This window comes from Monodon monoceros, unplaced genomic scaffold (genome assembly GCF_005190385.1).
Source record: "Monodon monoceros isolate NGI ecotype Baffin Bay Population unplaced genomic scaffold, NGI_Narwhal_1 Super_Scaffold_11, whole genome shotgun sequence".
Lineage (NCBI taxonomy): Eukaryota > Metazoa > Chordata > Mammalia > Artiodactyla > Monodontidae > Monodon > Monodon monoceros.
In genome coordinates, this window is record NW_021703767.1 from 2,037,095 (window position 1) to 2,057,505 (window position 20,411).

Below are 20,411 nucleotides of genomic sequence, written 5' to 3' on the forward strand. Positions count from 1 at the left end.
ACGCCGTTAACAAAATAAAGCTACGCTTCACTGTTAGCCAGCTGACTCCTATTTGAAAACAAGAAGTGTTAAGGAGGGCACTGTCTTTAACCCTAAGCACACGTGCGCTCACCCTCAGACCATACGTTCCTTAATTTCTCCTCAACAGCTTCTAGTACAACAGACCTTCAAATGGACAAAAAAAAAGTCCAAAGTCACAAACTGGGAAGTCACTGCAGCCTATTCAATAATATGTAAAACATACTTGCCATAATTTATGTGTAGTGACAATGTGGTAATAAAATTGAATTAATGCCTCAAATTGGTAGCTCTTTCATGGGGAAAACTAATATCAAATGTGTACTCCTGGAATACGGAAGCCCTCCCCAGGGGTCTTCCTAGAGTATCTGTACATGAAAGGCTTTCACATTTGGGGGTGGGGGCAGGGAGTGAAGGCTAACAAGAAAGAACAAAAAAGACCCAGATGGTATCCAGATTCTGCAAGTATTAATAGAAATTAAGGTTTGGCCTGTGCCCGAAAATGACCAGGCAACTGATGGCCCATTTCAACACATAAACACTGCGCTCCCTTTACTGGAAGGTGGATACTGAGAAGAAAAGCAAATGAACCCTCCCACAGCCCTGAGCCGCAGAGGCCAAGTTTAAAGAAAAGTAATTCCTCCAGTCGACATGATGGGAATCGCCTACACTTGGTCGTCAGTTGTCACAGATCCCCTGCGTCAGGCCTTCCAAAATAACAGTGATTTTAAATCACAACTCAGCACACCCTGCCGTGTCATCACTAGCTTTCATGTTAGGCTGTTCCATCCATCTTTCCCCCGAGCCTGACTGTGACAGACACACCTGCTTCCCTGCCCCACCCTGTGTCCCTCACTCCTGGAACCCAGTCTACGCAACAGTCACCACCCTGCAGGTGTGACCAAAGGGACAAAGTACAATGTGTGAGTGTTAATCAAGTTTCATACTGTGGGAGTTTGCAGAAAAGGAACTACAACCAATACATAGAGACCACTCACAAGATAGAAAGTCCTGAAGTCTTACAAGTTAACACACATGCCAAGCGTTAAGGAGGTCTGAGTACACACTTCTAAGCAGGGGGACAGCAGTCAGCTTCTCTAGCACTCGGACACCACACTAGACTTAAAACTGAAGAGTTCCAACAGAAAAAGAAAGATCGGATGAATGCATCAAAATACGAGAAGACTGAAGAATCAGCCTTTGAAGGTTTACATATTGTTAAAATGAAGGAAATACAGTAAGACTGTAGCAGTTTGAATCACAGCATTTGCAAGTTCAGGAAGAGATCTTTTGCTCACTCCAGGCATGCTCCTGACCTGAGGCTTTGGATAGGAGGGTTCCCAAACCACTCTCTGCCTGCATTTCCCCTTCACCTCCCTGAGGTCTGTTCAAAGACCACTCTCTTTCTCTATGTGGTCTAACTGCAGTTTTCAAAAGGTGCGCCATTATGAAAGGGGTTTGAAAACATCTAGCAAGACTAAGTGTTTACCACAGTCCCAGCAATCCTTGCAGCGCTCTACCCCGACAGGTACACAGGGAAAATGAGAAGACAGACGCACACGCGAGGCTATTCAATGCAAGACTATGTCAAACAGCAAGAGATGAAACCATTCAAATTCCACTGATGGGAGACCGGTGGAATAAACCACGGCACATGGACATGACAGAGTTCTAGGGGACTATAAAAAGCAATGGGAGGGCTTCCCTGGTGGCGCAGTGGTTGAGAGTCCGCCTGCCGATGCAGGGGACACGGGTTCGTGCCCCGGCCCGGGAAGATCCCACATGCCGCGGAGCGGCTGGGCCCATGAGCCATGGCCGCTGAGCCTGCGCGTCCGGAGCCTGTGCTCTGCAACGGGAGAGGCCACAACAGTGAGAGGCCCGTGTACCGCAAAAAAAAAAAAAAAAAAGCAATGGGAAAGATCTCCACATGCGATGTCCACCAGGAAACGCTGAGGGAAAAAAAGCGAAGTGGGAAAAATGTGTGTGCAGTTTGTAATCTCTTACCTAAGAAAGGGAAATACAAATATGTATGAATGTCTACTATAGAAGGAGACTATTTAGGTAAGGGCAGGGATACGGTAGAGAGGACAGGGGTATACGCTAGATTGTTTTAAATGTATCGTATTGGTAGATTTGCCTTTGGAAGCATGTAAGTATTTTATATAATTATAAAACAAATTAAATTTTTAAAAAGCTTTCCCTAAAAATATCAGGAAAAAATAAAACAAATGAGGTTATTAAATATATGTGCAGTTGGTAGAAATTTGACTATTCATTCCTAGTGGGGTAACATATCCAAATGCCGCAAAGAACTACTAAAAAAGTTTTAAGTCTATCTTCACGAGTCACATTGTTGACGGCAGAGTTAAAGTGTTATTCAGAGGCTGTGGAAGGTGGAGTAAGCAGTTCCCTGGAGCTGCAGCGCCAGCATCGTCTGGGTGTTTGTTACAAGTGCTGGTTCCCAGGCCCCACCCCATACCTGCTCAGTCAGAAACTCTGTGGTGGGGCCTTGCCTCAGGTTCCAACGAGCGCTCCACTGGATTCTGATCCAGTCTGAGAACCTCGCTCTAACACTATCATCCCCAAGCATCCCTGAAAACTGGAAGAAAGAAAATATAAAAGAGCAGGAAGAAAGCAAATATAGAGGAAAGGGCGGTTAAATAAAACCCTGAAGTCCTGAATTTGAATTGAAAAGATCAAAGTGAACTCAGGATGTGCTTCCACCTTTAAATTCCTAGCTCTGCCCCCTGAAAAAGCCCAGCAGTAACTAGAAGCCCAAGCACACAGACTGGGGTCTCCGAATACCATCTCCCACTAGAAGGAATCAGGGCTCCCTGGAGAATGGCTACTCCAGGTCCAGGACAGGAAATGCACAAAATGAGTTTGGAACATTGCATCATACCAGAGAGCAAGGAAACTAACAAAGATTCCTACACTCACAAGCCTGCTGGCAAAGAGGGAGCCTGCCCATCAGTAAGGATAACAAGTGCGATGGACTGAAACCAACCAAGTGTGTTTAAATCCTTAAGTTCATAATGATACTACAAAAATAAAATAAAAATAAGTAAAAGCTAATTGATCACCAATGAAGAATACTAGTGAACTAACTCATTTTGAGAAGTTATGTAAAGAAGAATCAAGCATTTGGTCTGCCTTTCCTATACAAACTATACCACTGGGTAACCAAATAACATAAACAAATGTGTGTGCGTGTGTGCGTGTGTGTGTGTGTGTGTGTGTGTGTGTGTGTGTACAAATACACACTCTTTACAGAAATCTTTCAGATAATAAATGAAGAAACGGTAAAATCAGAATAAATAGCACGGCTTTGCAACCCTTAGGGAATTAATGATGTGAGAATAAATACCTGCTAACATCACAAAAAGAGAGAGCACCAGACATTATTGCGCCTGCTGACCGAAGAACACACCACCACCTGTGCAAGTCTTGCCAGAAAAATCCAAACTGCATTCTGACCCAGACTCGGGCTCTGACACCCTACAGGAAACAGAGGACAGAGGATGGTTCAAGGACACCACAGGACACAGCTGGCACAGTCCAGGCAGAGGACCACAAGACACACCCCCTGGGCTCTTCAAGAAGCTGCAAGGAACAAAAGAGGGATGAGGGGGGAAATCAAGATTTCAGGAGAGACAAGACATTTATCTAAAAACCTTATTTGGATACTAAATAATTCAAAGAATTTTTTAAAAAAAGACATTTCAGACATGTTGGAAATGTAAACACTGAATATTTGATACTAAGGAATTGTTTTATTTAGATGCCACAAAAGTTTTGCAGTTATGTTTTTTAGAAGTCCTTGTCTTTTAGAGATCATACTGTCTTAGCTCAGGCTGCCATGACAAAACACCCCAGACGGAGTGGCTTAAACAACACAATTGTTTTCCTCCGCGTTCTGGAGGCTGGAGTGCAAGGTGCCTGACCGTGTTCCCAGGGAGGGCTCTCCTTCCTGACTTGCAGGGCGCAAGTGCCCCCCAGTCTCTCCTCTTCTTATGAGGTCAGTGACCCCACCATAAGGTACCCACCCTCATGACCCAAGCCAACCCTGATGACCTCCCAGAAATACCACCACATTAGGGGCTTGGGCTTCACTATATGAATTTGGGAGGGCACACAAATATTCAGTCCGTAACACATACATTTACCGATAAATGTGTGATGCCTGAGATTTGCTTCAAAATAACATAGGATTGGAAGGAATGGGGGGTATAAAGAAGCAAGATTGACATTCATTCAATTGTTGAAGTTGAGCGATAGGTTTGTAAGGTTTCTTCACACAATTCTATTTCTTTTTACATATTTGCAAGTTTTTGTAATAAAAAGTTTGAAATGTTAACATTTCTGCCATTTCTCTTACCCTTTTCTCTTTCTCCTTTTTGGCCTAGCACGTATCACCTATTACATTACCTAATTTACTATGTGTGTACACTGTGTATCTCCTCTTGCCGGAATGTAGCTCTAAGAGGGCTGGGGTCTTGCTCACAGGTGTAACCCAAGCACCTGCAACAGCGCCTGGCACAGAAGAGGTGCTGAGTATACCTTCGCTGACAGCAAATCTAGCCCAACTCCCCCATGTTCTACACTAGACGATTCAGGGCCCCCAGAGGACAGGCTATCCTACAGCAGATGCAATGACGGTGCTGGCTGTCAAGTTCTCAGAGCATAAATTTAATTTTAGAATGAGTAAGATTACACTAAAAATTTCCAGTACGGCTGCCCTACTCAGTTCTTCGACTGCTGAACTGAAGGAAGAGATATTTTTATTTTACTTAACTCTCTGGCAAAGGCTTTCTCTCAGAGGTAATTTCAGGGACAATCCCCCCTTCCGTGGGTGGGCAGCGTCTGACGCCCCGACCACTAGGTAAGGTGGTGGGGGCGGAGGAGGCGCCACCTTGCTGCAGGTCCGCGCCGCGCTCCCAGACACTGAGGGGTCCTGGTCAGGCACAGCGAAATTGGCCCTCGGGTCTTCAACCTCAAAATGACCTGACGGCCCTTCCCACTGTGCACCTCAATGCCTAGAAACTTTTGGGCTGACCCAGCCAGGCTAGGAGTGCCTACAAACGGTGAGCTACGGATGTAGTAAAAATTGTTACCACAGGTGTTATTGTTAGTTCCAAGGCTCTACCTAAAATTTCAGCTCTGAAACTTATGCAACACCTTCCAAACACTAACAGATCTGTTAAAAGTAAGAAAACTTCCAAACATATCCCACTCCGTGGTGAAACCAACCTCTAAGCCTACTGTCAGCTTCTTCATAATTTCTCTGCTCACTTTTTTAAAAATTTTGCAAACAAAGGCCTAAAATAATATTGAGGGATGAAACATCATGTAACACTTGTGCAGGAAGACAAAAGTATTTATTTCCCTAGGGGAAAAAAGAGGGAAAGAAAGATTGCAGAAAACGTTCATCTTTTCCTAAGAGATCATCCCACCTTGTATCAACATCTCAAGCCCAAAATTCCAGATACCAGGGAACTGCTCCTTGGTCAGGAGCACAATGAGGACAAGCCTCCAAGGACAGAGGAAGTGACATAAAACCAAAGACACACGATGGATGCCGGCCGACGTGCACCTGAATGCCAATGCAGACACTGTAATGAAGGAGCTGAACAGGGCGCCCAAAAGATCTGTCCACGTCTTGACACCCCAGAACCTGAGAATGAACCTTATTTGGAAAAGGGGTCTTTACAGATGTGATTAAGCTCAGGCTCTCAAATAAGATCATTCCAGATCATATATGGATGGGACCTAAGTCCAATGACAAGAGGTCACTTGTCAGGTCAGACAAGAGACAGAAGGGAAAACCCAGGGAGAGAGAAAGCTGTGTAAAGACAAGGAAGAGACTGGAGTGATGTGGCTACAAGCCAAGGAATGCCAAGGATTTCTGGGAGCTGGAAAGAGGCAAGAAAAGATTCCCACCCCGCCCCCCCCCCCAAAGCCTTGGGAGGGAGTACAGCCTTGCTGATACTCTGATTTTCAACTTCTGGTCTCCAGAACGGTGAGAGAATAAATTTCTGTTGTTTCAAGCCATCCAGTTTCTGGTAATTTGTTACAGCAGCCCTAGAAAACTAATACATATGGTATAAAATACAAAAATAGAATGTCGTCTTTCCTAGTGCTATACCAATTCATCTTTTAGGTATGTTTTTGGCCACACTTCTCATATGTCAAAGTAAACCCAGATGAACAGGCAATTCAGAAGAGGTCCAAGCACAAGTAAACACATAAAAAGAACCTCACTAATTGTCAGGTATATAACACCAAAACAACTCTGATGGCCTTGGGCTGGGCAAAGAGTTCTTAGGTATGATATTGAAAGTACAATCCACAGGAAAAAAAAAAATTGGTAACTGGATTTCATCGAAATTTAAAATGTATGTACTTCAAAATACATTAACTGAAAGACAACCAAAGATCAGGACCAAACATATGCAAATCATCTATCTGATAAAGCACATATATCAAGAAAATACAGTGAAACCTTACAACTCATGCAAATGTACAGAGCAGCATTACTCATGACAAAAAGTTGGAAACGATCCAAATGTCCATCAACTGGCGAATGGATAAACCAGACGTGGTCCATCCACACAGTGGAATACTAGTCAGCAATTAAAAAAGGAGCAAATTATAGTTGGTACAACACGGATGAACCTCAGAAACTGCAGAGTGAAAGAAGCCGGACAGAAGACAGCATATTACGTGATTCACGTCTTTGAAATGTCTATAAAACGCAAATTTATAGGGACAGAAAGCAAATTAGTGGCTGCCTAGGCCTGGGGATAGGAGCAGAGATTGACTGCTAACAAGTTCTTGGGGTGATGGAAATGTTCTAGAACTGAATTACGGTGATAGCTGCACCACTCTGAATATTTACTAACAGTCAGAGGACTGTACATGTACAATGGATATTAATTTTATAGTATGTAGGTTAGAGCTCTTAATAAAGCTGTTCAGAAAAAGTCATCCATCAGACTGGCAAAGATTAAAAAGATGACTCCCATCCAGTGGGGCAGAGTATATCTCAGAGGACAGCTTTTTCACAGGGTGATTCAGGGGCAGGTTTCAAAATGTAAACTGCTCCCCCCCTTCTGACCCAGCAATTACACTTCTAGATTCCATTCTTTATAATGAAAATGTATTCCTGCTTTTATTTATACACATTTAAGGTTAAAGTTTCATTTCGAAGAGTTACAGCTATATCTTCTTTCAAGGCTTCATCCAAATGTCAGGTTGACAGTCCCTCAATCCTAAATGTTCCACAGCAGAAGCTGAATCATCGACCTGAGAATGCTTTGTTTTGGTCATAGCTAAATTTCTATTGACTTATAGTAAAGAAAACATATCTGAACACAACTCCGAAGGACCATTTCAAAGATTATGGTCCCTACCATACCACTGAGCTTTGCTTTTACTGGATTAACATGTATTTCCTCAATTCAAAAACTCCAAACAGAGAATGTCCCAGTATTAAAAAGAAAAAAAACAAAACTAAGTGCATAGCAGTTTACCTAAAAACAAGTCTGAGTAATCAGGATTCAAATTCTAACAAAATGATCTTGATGAAGACGTGTACTTAAAGAAAATAACTTTACACCATCAAAAGCGCCTACCTTATGGAAGCATTCAATGACATATAACACAGTTTTCCCTTTACAGTAGTGTTCACTCATTTATTGATTTGATTTCTTCAACAAATATGTACCGAGCACCAACTACGTGCTCAGCACCGTCCAGGTGCCAGAAACGCAGCAGTGATCACAACACATAAAGTTCCCGCAATTCTGAACCTCACATTCCAGTGTGCGGGCAGCCTGGGTTAGGGGTGAAGAGAAACAATCAACCATGAAAAAACAAATGTCCTATCATGCGGGTGCTGAGCCAATAAGACTGAATAAAGTCGAAGCGATGCCAAACCCTAAGCAGGGCTGGGAAGTGGCACATGAGCAGCCCAGGGAGCGGGAGGGAAGCACCCAGCGGGTCAGGAAAGCAATGCGGGCACCACGGGAACAGGGGCTGTAGGGACCAAGTGGTTAAAGGCACAGCCAGGAGGCCAGTGTTGGGGCCAGGGGGCGGTAGGCCGCAGAGGGTCTCAGAGCCCATGGGAAGGTCTGGGAATATTACGCTGAGAAGGTGGGTGGCCCCTGGAGGGTCCTGAGCAGAGGAATTACATGCTGTACTTCTTTCTTAGAGAGGCTGCCTTCAACCCCAGAGAGAACGAGCTTCAAGGGCCAGGCTGGAAATGGCGTGGCCAGCTGGGAGGCTGCTGGGGTCCCTGGGAGAGATGAAGGGGGCCGGGGTTTGGGGGAGCAGCAGTGAAGGTGGGGAAAAGGGGCTGAATTCTAGATCAATTCAAAGACAGAATGCTATTTGCTGGTAGACTGAATGTCAGCTGTGAGAGAAAAAAGAAGTTGGGAATGACTACAAGGTCATCAATTTTAAATTTAAAAACCAAATATTCTCTAAGTGCAAAATACTGTGAATACATTTAAAATTCATGTTAAGAGCAGTTCCAAAGGAACGATTTGACTGAAGGCAGGGGCAGAAGGGAGGAAAGGACAGAAGGAAAGGTGATATAAAGGGAGGAGAGAAAGCCCAAGAGGCTGTGGGCAAACGCCGGGAGACTGTGAGAGAGGGGTGATCAGGAGAATCTGAGGCTGCGCAGTCCCCCTCCCGTGGTCTGTCATCTAGATCCGAAGCCCCCAGGCCAGAGCAGAGGGCCCCGAGATCAACAGGGAGCCCCTGGGAGACCACACACCAAGTTGTGCAATCCATGTGAAAAGAGACTCCACTCCGTCAACTGGCAAAATAGTTTTTTTAGACAAAAAATTCTTCAGTAAGTCACTGGCCTTTTCAATAAAAGGTAACCAAGGTGGCCTTTCCTACCTCCTGTTGTGTGGACCAACCACCATGCTGTCAGTTCCTTTCTAGGGAAAGACCGGCTCATGTGTTATGTCTGCCATGCTTGATTACTTCAGAGATTCATCAGTGCTTAAATAAAAAAAAAAAAAAAAAATCAGACCCCTGAGTCTCATTTGCATAAACCAAACTTTACTAGAAACTCTTCAGAAACACGTCTTGTAATCAGGCACACGAGCTGACGTTCAAGTGGAAAAGGAAGCTTTTCACTTCTGAATTATTGGTTCAATTGAATCCACCCTAGAGTTGGGCTAACATACTAGTAACATGGGTTCCCAAATGTGTGCCCAGGTGCTCAGGGTACCGCAGCAAACCCAGAGAGGGCCCAAGGGGTGTTCCAAATTTTTGAGGGGAAACAGCAATACTGAAGATGTCCCAGGCCCCAGCTGAGTTCATCAGTTTCAATACTACATCGTGCTACAGTTCTTTCAATGACATCATTATCATCACAAAACAGGGTAACTGCTGTAATAGAAGGCCAAGAATCACCCCCTCCACAGTCAAATAAACAAAGCAGTGGCGTCCAATCGGATTCCCAGGCTAGAGAAGCTGCGCAGCGCCCAACAGGTGTGGCCGTCCCTAATATGTTATTGTGGTTATATCTAAGAATGAAACAAAAATTTTCCTCCAATTTATGTGTATTTTTTTTTCAAATAACTACTGTTAGGACATAATACTTAATAAAATTATTTGAACCTAACTACTTAATAAATGGAATTATTAAATATTCTTTTCAGCCTAGAGGTGCCATGAAAAAATTACTGAAGACACTAAGACCACCACGAACAGAGAAAACTGAGAAGTCTCTCCTGAGTAGCTAACATTCTTTCTGCACATCCATCACTCTTCCGAGTGCTTTACACGTACTCATTCAATCCCCATATCAACCCTCTGAGACTGGTACCATCCCTGTCCCTATTTCACAGACGAGGAAGTAGTCACACAGTTAAGTCCTGCCTGTTTCTAACCACGCACAGGTAGAAGCGATTTCTTCTTCTTTTTTTAAATATTTATTTATTTACTTTTATTTTTGGCTGTGTTGGGTCTTCGTTGCTACACGCGGGCTTTCTCTAGTTGCAGCGAACGGGGGCTACTCTTCGTTGCAGTGCACGGGCTTCTCACTGTGGTGGCTTCTCTTGTTGCGGAGCATGAGCTCTAAGCATGTGGGCTCAGTAGTTGTGGCTCCTGGACTCTAGAGCACGGGCTCAGTAGTTGTGGTGCACGGGCTTAGTTGCTCTGCACCACGTGGGATCTTCCCAGACCAGAGATCGAACCTGTGTCCCCTGAACTGGCAGACGGATTCTTAACCACCGGGCCACCAGGGAAGTCTGAAGTGATTTCTAAATCAAAGGAAGTACAGGTACTAATGCCTTAGTCCCTGGCCTCCAAATACACCCCATGGAACTGAGGTTTCCTAAGGAGAAATGTTTCTGCCACTTCTCAATAGCTGATTCCCTACTGGCTTAAGGATTCAATATGGACCAAGACCTGCATTTATGTGCATCAGTTTAAAAAGAGGGCATTTTAAGTTACTTTTCTGGCAATGAAACTGAGAATGGTTAAATCACAAGCGCCATACTTTCACGCTTGATAGAAAACTGCAGTGTACAAATTTAAAAACTTTAACCTACGGGGGGAAAACAAAACCCAACCAGGTAAAAAGCATTACGGATCTGCTTAGTTTTGTTGCCTTTTCCCCCCCTTGAAAATTCATGATGTCAGATCCGGAACCCTAAATATAGAGATTGAGAAAAATTAAAGCAGCACCATCCGATGTGACTGGGTGAGAACAGATCATTCGAATGAACACTGTTGTTTTTCAGATACTACACAATTCCACGTTGATAGTTATGTGCTATCTTAGGTAGGATGCCAACAGCCAATAAAGAAAAGCCACAAATCAGTGGAATTACAATAGCTTTGTCTGCTAAATGAGATAGCTGGGAAAGGAACATCTCTTTCCTAACATACCCTTGGGTCAGAAACCTCGGTCTTTATTCCAAAGCAGAGAACTGATCCAGTGGTTGAAAAAAAAAAAATCTAAGCTCTAACTTAAATTTAGATCAAATGGATCTGCTGGATTTGTTTGTTTCACTGTGCATCTTTCATGATTAGTCAGTTATACTACAGGTATTCACATTGCTATGACCAGGTGATTCATCGCCCAATGTCATCACACCACTAGTACCGCAGACTGCGCAGTGGACATCCCTGTGCATTTCAGACACATCCTCCAGTATTCAGAAGCTTCACCAGGCCTGGAGTCTAAGCAGATCCTCCACAGAGGTAGTCACTCTGCACCAGAGGCAGTTAGGCAGCAGCTTCAGGAAATTTTAATTACGGACTAAAGGCCATTAAAACTCTTAGGTATCTTCAGAATATTATTAAAATAATTTAGCAAGGTTTTCAAGCAATGATGTACTCTGTTTACCCCTAATCTCTGGGGACTTTCCACTCTTCTCATGGCCACAGATGAACAGTTCCTAAATTTACCTGAACTGGTAACATTCTACATTCTTCTGAGAAAGGCTGACACACAACTCGCTTTCACTCAAAGTAAAACGTCCTAAAGCCTATGAAAAAAATTGAAAAGAAGCACAAACTCTGCTCTCATTTTACAATGAACAAACACAGACCTCCTCAGGGTGCAATGGCTGGAAAAGTATTAAACAGACTTTTGAAAACTAAAATGCTGCATACTAAAGGAGCTATGTACACAACAGCAAAGCCTCCAGATGAATTTTTTTAAAGCAATTTTCTTACTACCTTTGTCTACATTGCTTACACTAGCGGCTCCCTTCAACACATGTGCAGCTGAAAGAATGGAACAAAATAAAGAAAGTATAACATGAAACCAGGACAGCAAGTGCTTTACCGCAGCTTCAGTCCCAGACACACCAAAATGAAGTCAGCCTTCCTAAAACTTAAAAAATCTTTAACTTTTAAAGGGATCTTTTTAAATTTTTAAGGTAACTTTCTCTGAAAGTTTACTGAAGCCACTTTCTTTTCTGAGACTCCAATGAATGAATGGTTGTGCCTTTTAAAACAGAGATACCATCAGTACAGACAACAATTTTAAACACCGGAAAAACCTCCACCAACATAGCTTTTACAATAAATCTGTAGGAAAGGAAACTATCCTTTAGCTGTCTGTCATGCATGCGGGTATGAAACTAAACACTAGACCCATATCTCAAACACTACTAGGATAACAATTTACCTGTTTAGTCAAGGTTGAACCCAACCCAAGGCTGAACTTTCTCTTCAGATATGTATTTACATAACGCCCACAGAAACACTGCTATGAGATGTAAGCTAAGGGGTATGTATGAGATATAATTAGACTTGTTAATGTTTCTACAGGCAATACTGATCCAGCACTCACAGTGTGCAGGGCACTTGGGGAGGAGTCTCCAGCGTCTGGAAGACACTGAAACCTAACAGGAAGACCACTCTGAGCCTGGCTCCTCTTCCCTGAGGGTACAGAAGGCACCTGGGAATTAACCTCAGGGCCTCCAGATCAGCTCTACACACACCTGTTCCCTCGACTAAAGTGCAGAAGTGAGCAAGACCTGCAGCTGTCCTGGTGAAAAGAGAAAACAGCTTCGAACTATGCAAGTGTCCAAATTTAGATGTGACACCGTCCCTTTCCCTGAGAAAGTGTATCAGCTAAAGATAAAACAACAGACTTCAACTTTAAATATACAATTTCTCAGGGATCTGACAAGAGAAAGCATACAAGGAGAGTAAAAGAAAGAGAGAGAAAGAAACAAGAGAAGGCTCAAGACCTACACAACCATCTACTAAGGGCTAAGTGCCTGCCTAGATGTTGCTGTAGAAAGAGTGCTTCCTTTCAAAGTGTGGAACACCATCTGAAAAAATTAACTGAAGCTAAGAACACTGTCAGAGGTCAAAAATCCTAATAGTCTGAAACACCTGTCTGCAAGTCATCAAAATGTCAGCCAACGTTTCAACACTTTCCATAAGCTCAGTGTTTCTGAAAGTATTTAATTCCGAAGTTATGGCTGTAAAACTTAGAGGAAATTTTTCTGTAACAGAAAAACAACTCCTTTGTGGATGAGTAAATGTGGCGCCAAAAAATAAAAAACAAAAAAAAACCCGACACTCAAAATGAAGAGGCACCAGTCCAGTGGTGCAGAGCATGGATGAGCTCATCGAACCTTTGCAGCCTCATCTGTGAAATGGGTTTCTGCTCTGTGCCAGCGTCTCGGAAGTGCCTGAGCGGCCTGGGGGGAAGAGCCCTGGTTCGCGGTCCCGGCACGGCAGAGCCGCTGTGGCCAGGCAAGTGCAGCTGGGCACGGCCGACGGGTCTCCTGAGTCTTCCACTACTTAACACGTTAGTACAAACCCCCGTCTCCTAACAAACACGACAACCGCACGCAAACTTCGTCCACGCTCGCAGAGCCGGGAGACCCTCTGCGGGACCGGAGGAAACAGTGCGCCTGGAGGAGACCGTCCCCGCCGGGAAGGACCGGCCCGCGCGGGGCAAGCTGCCGAGCCTGCATCCGGACGGGGCGCGCCCCAGGCGCTGTCCAACTGCAGCCGGACAACCAGAAGAGCGTCCCTGAGGAGCTCAGAGGTCGCCTCCAGGAGAGAGAGATACGAGGTCGGCCCCGGGGAGGTCGGAGGTCGCCCGCGGGGTCAGGGCCCCGCCGCAGCCGCCGCCCCGGCCACACCTCCATTCCAGGAAGCGGCCCGGCCGGGAGCGCGGGGGCCGGGCCGCGGGGGCCGAGGGGCCGGCGACCTGGGCCGGGCTGCACGCCGCGGCTGCCGCCCCCTCCCGCGCCGCCGGGCACTCACAGGTGACGATGGGCTTGTTCTCCATGGTGTAGATCACCGGCGGCACCGGCTCCTCAGGGGCGTCCATGGGCGTCCGGCGTCACCGGCCCGGCCTCCTGCGCCCCATGGGCAGCCCGAAGCCGCGTCGGGCCAGCCCGAGCCTAAGCGGCGCCGCAACCGCGACAGCGACGCCCGCCCGGCCGCTCGAGATAGCTCCCTAGCCGGCCGCCCGCAGTCGCCGGCCGCCCGCCGTCGCCGCCCGCCGGCCGCACCCGCTTCCGGTGCCGGCGCGCGGTGGTACCGCTTCCGGGGCGTGCGCCTTAAAGGGGAGGCCTTTCCACCGCGCGGACTCGGTCCTCCGACGGAAAGGCGGTCCAGGCTGCGCGAGTGTCGGCGGAGGTATCCTTCGCGTCTCGCGGCCGAAGTCCGCGCGGGCCGGACGTGGGTCACGCGTGGGTCCCTTACCGTAGGGATTGGACGGCCGGGAACCGCCCCCCAGGCCGGCGCCCTCGGGCGGACAGGGCTGGCGTGGGGAGGGCAGCCGGAACTCGCCGCGGGGCGCCCACAAGCATCGCCCGCAGGCGTGCCCGACGTCGAGGACGGCCCCGGGGGTCGCTGACCCGGAGCCCGTGGAACCACCCGGGGGTCGCTGACAGCCGCGTGCGGACACAGGGACTACCCGGGGGTCTCAGACATCCGGACAGGGGGACCACCTGGGGGTCGCTGACACCGACACATGGACCCCGGGAGTCACCGACATCAGCAAGTGGACACGAGCGTGTCCATTTCTCACCTGTGTGGGTTGCCGCCCATAGCCTAGCATTGTTATTTCTACCAGAGGCCTGATGCCTCGGGGGAATCATTAGGACACCGGGTTAATTCCCACCACTGAGCGAATGGCAGTTACCCCTTGCAACACTCTTGGTCTTGTGTTTGTCGTTACATTGGTTTTATGAAGTAATATTGCTGCCATGAAGTAGAACAAGATTATATACCTTCTCAATACAACCTAGACTCTCCAGCACCACTGTCCTCCTCAAGGCGCACCTGAGAGGCCGACTCCCACAAACTCTGCCCCGCGGTTGGAAGCAACCACCTTTCTCTGCATTACCGCAACACTAGTTTCCTGTCTCCGTGACGCTGTAGAATTCTTGAACTAGGGGCTGCCTTTTACTTGTGTCCCCACCCCCAACACCCAGCCACACAGGGCCTTCCACGGAGTAGGCACCTTCTGGGAATGCCACAAAATAAAACCTTACTTTAACTGCATGTACATTTCTTACGCAAGGAAAGTAGGTTTGGGGTAACTTTTGCAAATGAAATAAGGTAAATGTATGTGAAACAGTTTGAGTGTGAACACAGCTGCTAAATGCGTGTGCGCAGTGCAGCGCTGTGCTTTGAGGCTGGGTGAGCAGGCAGAGGTCAGGGTCTAGGACAGCTGGAGCCTGTGAGGCAGGGCAGCAGAGCAGGAGGTAAGGATGAGAGCCGGAAGTCTGCGTGGGGCTCGGTGTAAGGCTCGGCCTCAGCTGTGCTCAGCACTCACTGGATGAGGTTCCACAGGGCTTACCAGGAAGGCAGTGAGAAGAGGGCAGAAATCCACAAGTTTGATGGAAAGCATTGAATTCTTGACTTACAGATCGAGAGACTCAGGAAAACCTCAGTAGAATACCTACAGAGGGACTTCCCTGGCGGTCCAGTGGTTAAGACTTCACGCTCCCAATGCAGGGGGCAGAGGTTCAATCCCTGGCGAGGGAACTAGATCCCGCGTGCCACGCGGTGAGGCCAAAATACAAAAATAATAAAAGGTAAAAGAGAGAGAGGACCACCACGAATGGCCAGTTATCACATGAAAAGATGCTCAGCATGCATTAGGTATCCGGGAAACGCAAATTAAAGTGACAACGACATATCACTTTACATCTACTCAAATAACAAAAATAAAATACGAAACAGAAGATACCAAATGTAGACTCCAAGGCCAGGTCTCCACGTCTTTAGTCTATTCTAACAGAGAACTAAGTCCAGAGAGACTCTGAGAAGACAGACACTAACAATTCTTCCTTCACGGCAATGCTGTGGCCTGGCCCCACTGGCCAACTCTTGTTTGGAAGAATCTTCTTTCTGGATGGAGGGAAGGGGAGATCAAAGCTCTTGCGCTCTATCCCAGGCAACACTCTGGCTCAAGGGCAGTAAGGGGGCTCCTGGGCTATTTTTCCCCCAAGAAGACCTATCAGAGATTTATTTTTTTCACATGGCAATTTAGAAAATGCTTGAATTCAACATACATACTGGCTTAGCAATTCCTTTCAATATTGGTGAAAATGATGCTATTTCTATTAATCGATGTCCATTCTTCTTTCTTTCAGATCCTTTTCTGCTGAGACAGCATTTGGTTTTTTAAAGGTTGCTGGAACTTGAGCCCAAATGGTCTTTCCCGGTAGCCCGTTACATTGTCTTCAGGCTGCAGAGAGCCTGTTCAATTATGTATTGGGGTATTGCAAATGCTTTGTCTAAGGGAACACTGCCCTGGGCTTGCTCTGCCCCACTGCTCAGGCCCTCTCCACAGAGGGCCGTGCTAAAACCGAAGGTGAGCCAGCACATGTTCACAGCAGGTTTATCACTGGTAGCTGAAACTGGAAACCACCCAGGTGTCCTTTGACGGGTGACTGGTTAAACAATGTATGGTCCATCGGTACTGTGAGAGACCACATGGCAACAAAAAAGACTGAACTATTGATACACACAACCACCTGGATGGATCTTGACAAAATTATGCTGAATGAAAAGACTCTAGGACTTCCCTAGTGGCGCAGTGGTTAAGAATCCGCCTGCCAATGCAGGGGACATGGGTTTGATCCCTGGTCTGGGAAGATCCCACATGCTGCGGAGCAACTAAGCCCGCGAGCCACAACTACTTACCCACATGCCGCAACTACTGAGCCTGCGTGCTGCAGCTACGAAGCCCGCGCACCTAGAGTGCTCTGCAACAAGAGAAGCCACTGCAATGAGAAACCCATGCACCGCAACGAAGAGTAGCCCCCGCTCACTGCAACTAGAGAAAGCCCGCGCACAGCAATGAAGACCCAACGCAGCCAATATTTTTTTTAAAAGAAGAAAAAAGAGAAAACTCTAACCCCCAAAGCTTATATATATATGATTCCATTTATGGAACAGTCTTGAAATGACAAAATTATGGATGTGGAGAACAGTTTATTGGTTGCCAAGGGGTAAGGGGCGTGTGGGGGTAACGAGGGAGTGGATGTGTCTGTAAAAGGGCAGCAGGAGGGACCTGTGTGCATGGAATGTTGTGAGTCTGGACGGCACCAGTGTTGGCATCTGGATGTGATATTGCGCTAGAGTTTTACCAGACGCTGCCACTGGGGGAACCTGGGTAAATGTTACCAGGTCCAAGCTTGTACTGCTTGCCACACACAGGCCAATAAATCGAGGGATGACGTGTTGGGGCAGGAATAACGACTTTATTGGGAAAGCCAGCAGACAGAGGAGAGGGTGGACTAGTGTCCCAAAGAACCGTCTTGCCCAGGTTTGGATGCTAGTTTCTTTTATAGAGCAAAGAGGGAGAGGTGAGGAGGTAAAGTTATAAAGGCCCTAAGTTGTTGCAAATATTTCCTGGTTCCAGCCAGACTCCCGGAGGGGATGTGTCAATTTCTGCTTTCCTGCAGCCATTTACAGGTGGGCCTGGTCAGGGTGTTTCTGGTGAACTGAAGAAAAGGTATTTTAGCTTAAGCTCATGCATGGGAGGCAGGGTTCCCAGAGATGGGCCATTATGTTTACCTTAAGTTATAGGCAACATCCTTTTACTGATTAACTTGTGGCAAAAGCAATAGAACATAAAGATTAAAGTAAAAGAAAGATCCAGTATGAAGTCAGATTTGTTTTTCCCTATTACATAAAGGGTGCATGGGAGCTCTACATACAACTGCGTATGAATCTACACGGTCTCAAAATAGAAGTTTGATAAACTCAACTGACTTTCAAGATGTAACACACGAGTTTCCAAAGAATCCACCAGGTAAACTGTGTATTGCTTTTACCATTCCACAGCATGCCAGCTCCTCTTACTGCACCTCCTTCGCTCACCAGATGTTCAGGAACATCGCCATGGGCAGCGCTCGGCAGGGCAAGGCAGAGTGGTCCTGAGCCTCTGGGGCAGGTGTTTCCTTACATTTAACCAAGCCTTCCCTAAATGGTAGCCTCAGGGGATCAAATAGTCCACAAAAGGGAAATAGGAGGAGTAATGATTATGTGGAGAAATAACCTCCCTCATGAGTCATAGAGGAAATGCCATATAAATTTTTTTCTACTAAATTAATAAAAACTTGGTTGGGGGTGGGGGGAGGCTGAGGAAGGTGAGGGTGTGGGAAAGCAAGCAGCCAGCACACCTGGACAGTGGTTTCTCTGCCTCGGTGGATTCTCTGAGATGCCACCTTTTTAAACAGCAGTAGCACCCTTTCATCCTCTGACCCAACAATTCCATTTCTAGATCTCTTTAAGGAAACAGTCTCTCCCAAACCTTTATGGATAAAAACACACGTGGCAGCATTGTTGGCAGTAGCCAAAAATTGAAAACAGTGAAAATAAACAATAATGACTATGTTATATAAATTATGCTGTGTTTATTTGATGAACAATTATGTCACCATCAAAATAGTGTTTAGAAGGTGTTTATGATAGTCTGGAAAATCGTATAATGTTGATTGTTTTTGTTTCTTGCGGTACGTGGGCCTCTCACTGTGGTGGCCTCTCCCTCAGGCTCAGCGGCCATGGCTCACGGGCCCAGCCGCTCCGCAGCATGTGGGATCTTCCCGGACCGGGGCACGAACCCGTGTCCCCTGCATCGGCAGGCGGACCCTCAACCACTGCGCCACCAGGGGAGCCCTAATGTTGATTGTTAAAGTGGATTCCTGGATCATAAAACTTTCTTCCTTGCCATGACAATGATTGCTACTAGCACTGTTTTTCCCCTCCTTATTGGCCTGGTACTTTTGATGAAGTATGCTGAAAGTCGGAGGAATCCGCCACTCCCTAGCTGGAAGAATCTTGGAGGGGTAGAATTAAACAGGTTGAAACTGTGGCTTTAGCAACAGAGAAACCAACAGTCAGTGCCTGCCTGTTATCATCTGAAACCTGGATATCTTTAAGGCCTTTGGACCTTTTTAAAGTCTCTGGAGCCTTTTGAAAGGAATAAATATTGGCTTTTAAAAAACTAAAAAAAAAAAAAAGTCTTTAACAAACATGAAGTGTGATATGATCACCACTACATAAAAGTAAAAAAAAAAAAAAAAGAAAAGAAAAACTATTTCAAAAGAGATTGGACAGAAATGCATCCAACTGTCTTGCCCTGGCGGTGACTTCGCCCTTTTTCCACCTTATCTGCATTTCCACTTGTCTGTAAGGAGCCCGACTGTATACAAAAAAGAACAGAGCCGCACCGCACCGTTGGCTAGGTAGCTGATTCTGAGCAGGATACTTGGTTTTCTTCCCTTTTCCTGAGCCTCAATCTTCTCAGCTGAAAGCAGGGATCGTGATAGAACTTTCCCCTCCAAAACATGTGTGCTATGCAATTAATTCCCTCAGAATCCTTGAGACAGGTATTCCTATCTCCATTTCACAGATGGGGAAGTAGAGGAACAGACAGAGGAAGTGCTCACCCGGTGGCAGCTCAGAGAACAGCCCCTGGTGCTGGGCCTCTCCGGGAACACGGTGAGTGGCACTCGGGAGCTCCCGGAAGCCACAGCTCCGGGAGGTGGTGCCTCACCTCATCCCATTTTATCCGGGAGGACCCCGAGGCACAGCGGGTTAAAGGGCAGAGCTGGGGGACAAACCGGGAGGAAGCCCCAGCCCACCTGCCCTCCTCGTAGTCTCAATGATGGGCTCAGGTCACTGTTCACTGTTACTGGCTTTGTGCATCACTTTCCACATTTGTTTGTCTAGACACAGTATCCTCTTCCCAGGTTTTATTCTGCATAATGTGACTTAAATAATTAGCAACAATGAAATCAAACCTGGCACTGTGGATGGCATTTCCGGACATTCTGTTTAATGCTCCTATTTTTAGCTCAGTTGCTTCTTTCTTGGCTTTCTCACAGCCTGGATTCTTGCCCTCTCCTTTCAAGCTGAGGTTATCCCCCAAGAGGCCTTTCCGTGCCCGAACCTCCTGTCCCTCACCTGGGTCCCTGCCGGATGCGGACAGAAGGCAGGGGCAGGAATGACCGCCGTGCAGGAGGGCCCCACACGGCCTCCCTCCACCTGCTCCACCAGGGGGCCGCCCTCTTCCCCGGTGGCAAAAGTCAGCTGTGGGAGCAGGGCTCGTGGCTCTCGTGCCAGCTACTGGCACACCTAATACCGGGAGCCGGGGGCAGAAGAGAGTGGTGGGCGGGAAGGCTGAGCCGCCCAGAATGCCAGCCTCCAAAGACACCAAGCTCCATGGGCATAAGCAGGAAGGGCGGGGTCAGCTAACCCAGATCTCCGGGTGTGTCTCTTCCCCCATAATCCTCCGCTCACAGTGGCCTGCGTGGTGACTCAGACTCCAGCAGCCACGTAGACTGCCCCAGGCCCCATGCCCGCAGCTCGCTCTGATTCAACTGCAGCTGGGCGGCCCTGGCACGCGTAGGGTCCCGCCTCCAGGACCC

General features: G+C 46.9%; 1 protein-coding gene across 5 annotated transcripts in view; it reads right to left on the bottom strand.

Annotated features, from left to right (window-relative positions):
- TRAPPC10 (trafficking protein particle complex 10) overlaps positions 1-14,049 on the bottom strand; it is a 91,035-nt gene extending 76,986 nt beyond the window's left edge. For 3 of the 5 annotated variants that reach the window (XR_003792276.1, XR_003792275.1, XM_029213836.1), the window contains exon 1: positions 13,780-14,014. Coding sequence is in view for 3 of the 5 variants with exons in the window: in XM_029213836.1 (XP_029069669.1) it covers positions 13,780-13,846 (67 nt within the window). In the remaining 2 variants the exon portion in view is untranslated. Of the gene's footprint in view, positions 1-8,925; positions 9,031-13,779 lie in introns of all 5 variants that reach the window. The other 2 variants (XM_029213835.1, XM_029213834.1) reach the window with 2 other exon arrangements.
- Between the last annotated feature and the right edge of the window lie 6,362 nt (positions 14,050-20,411).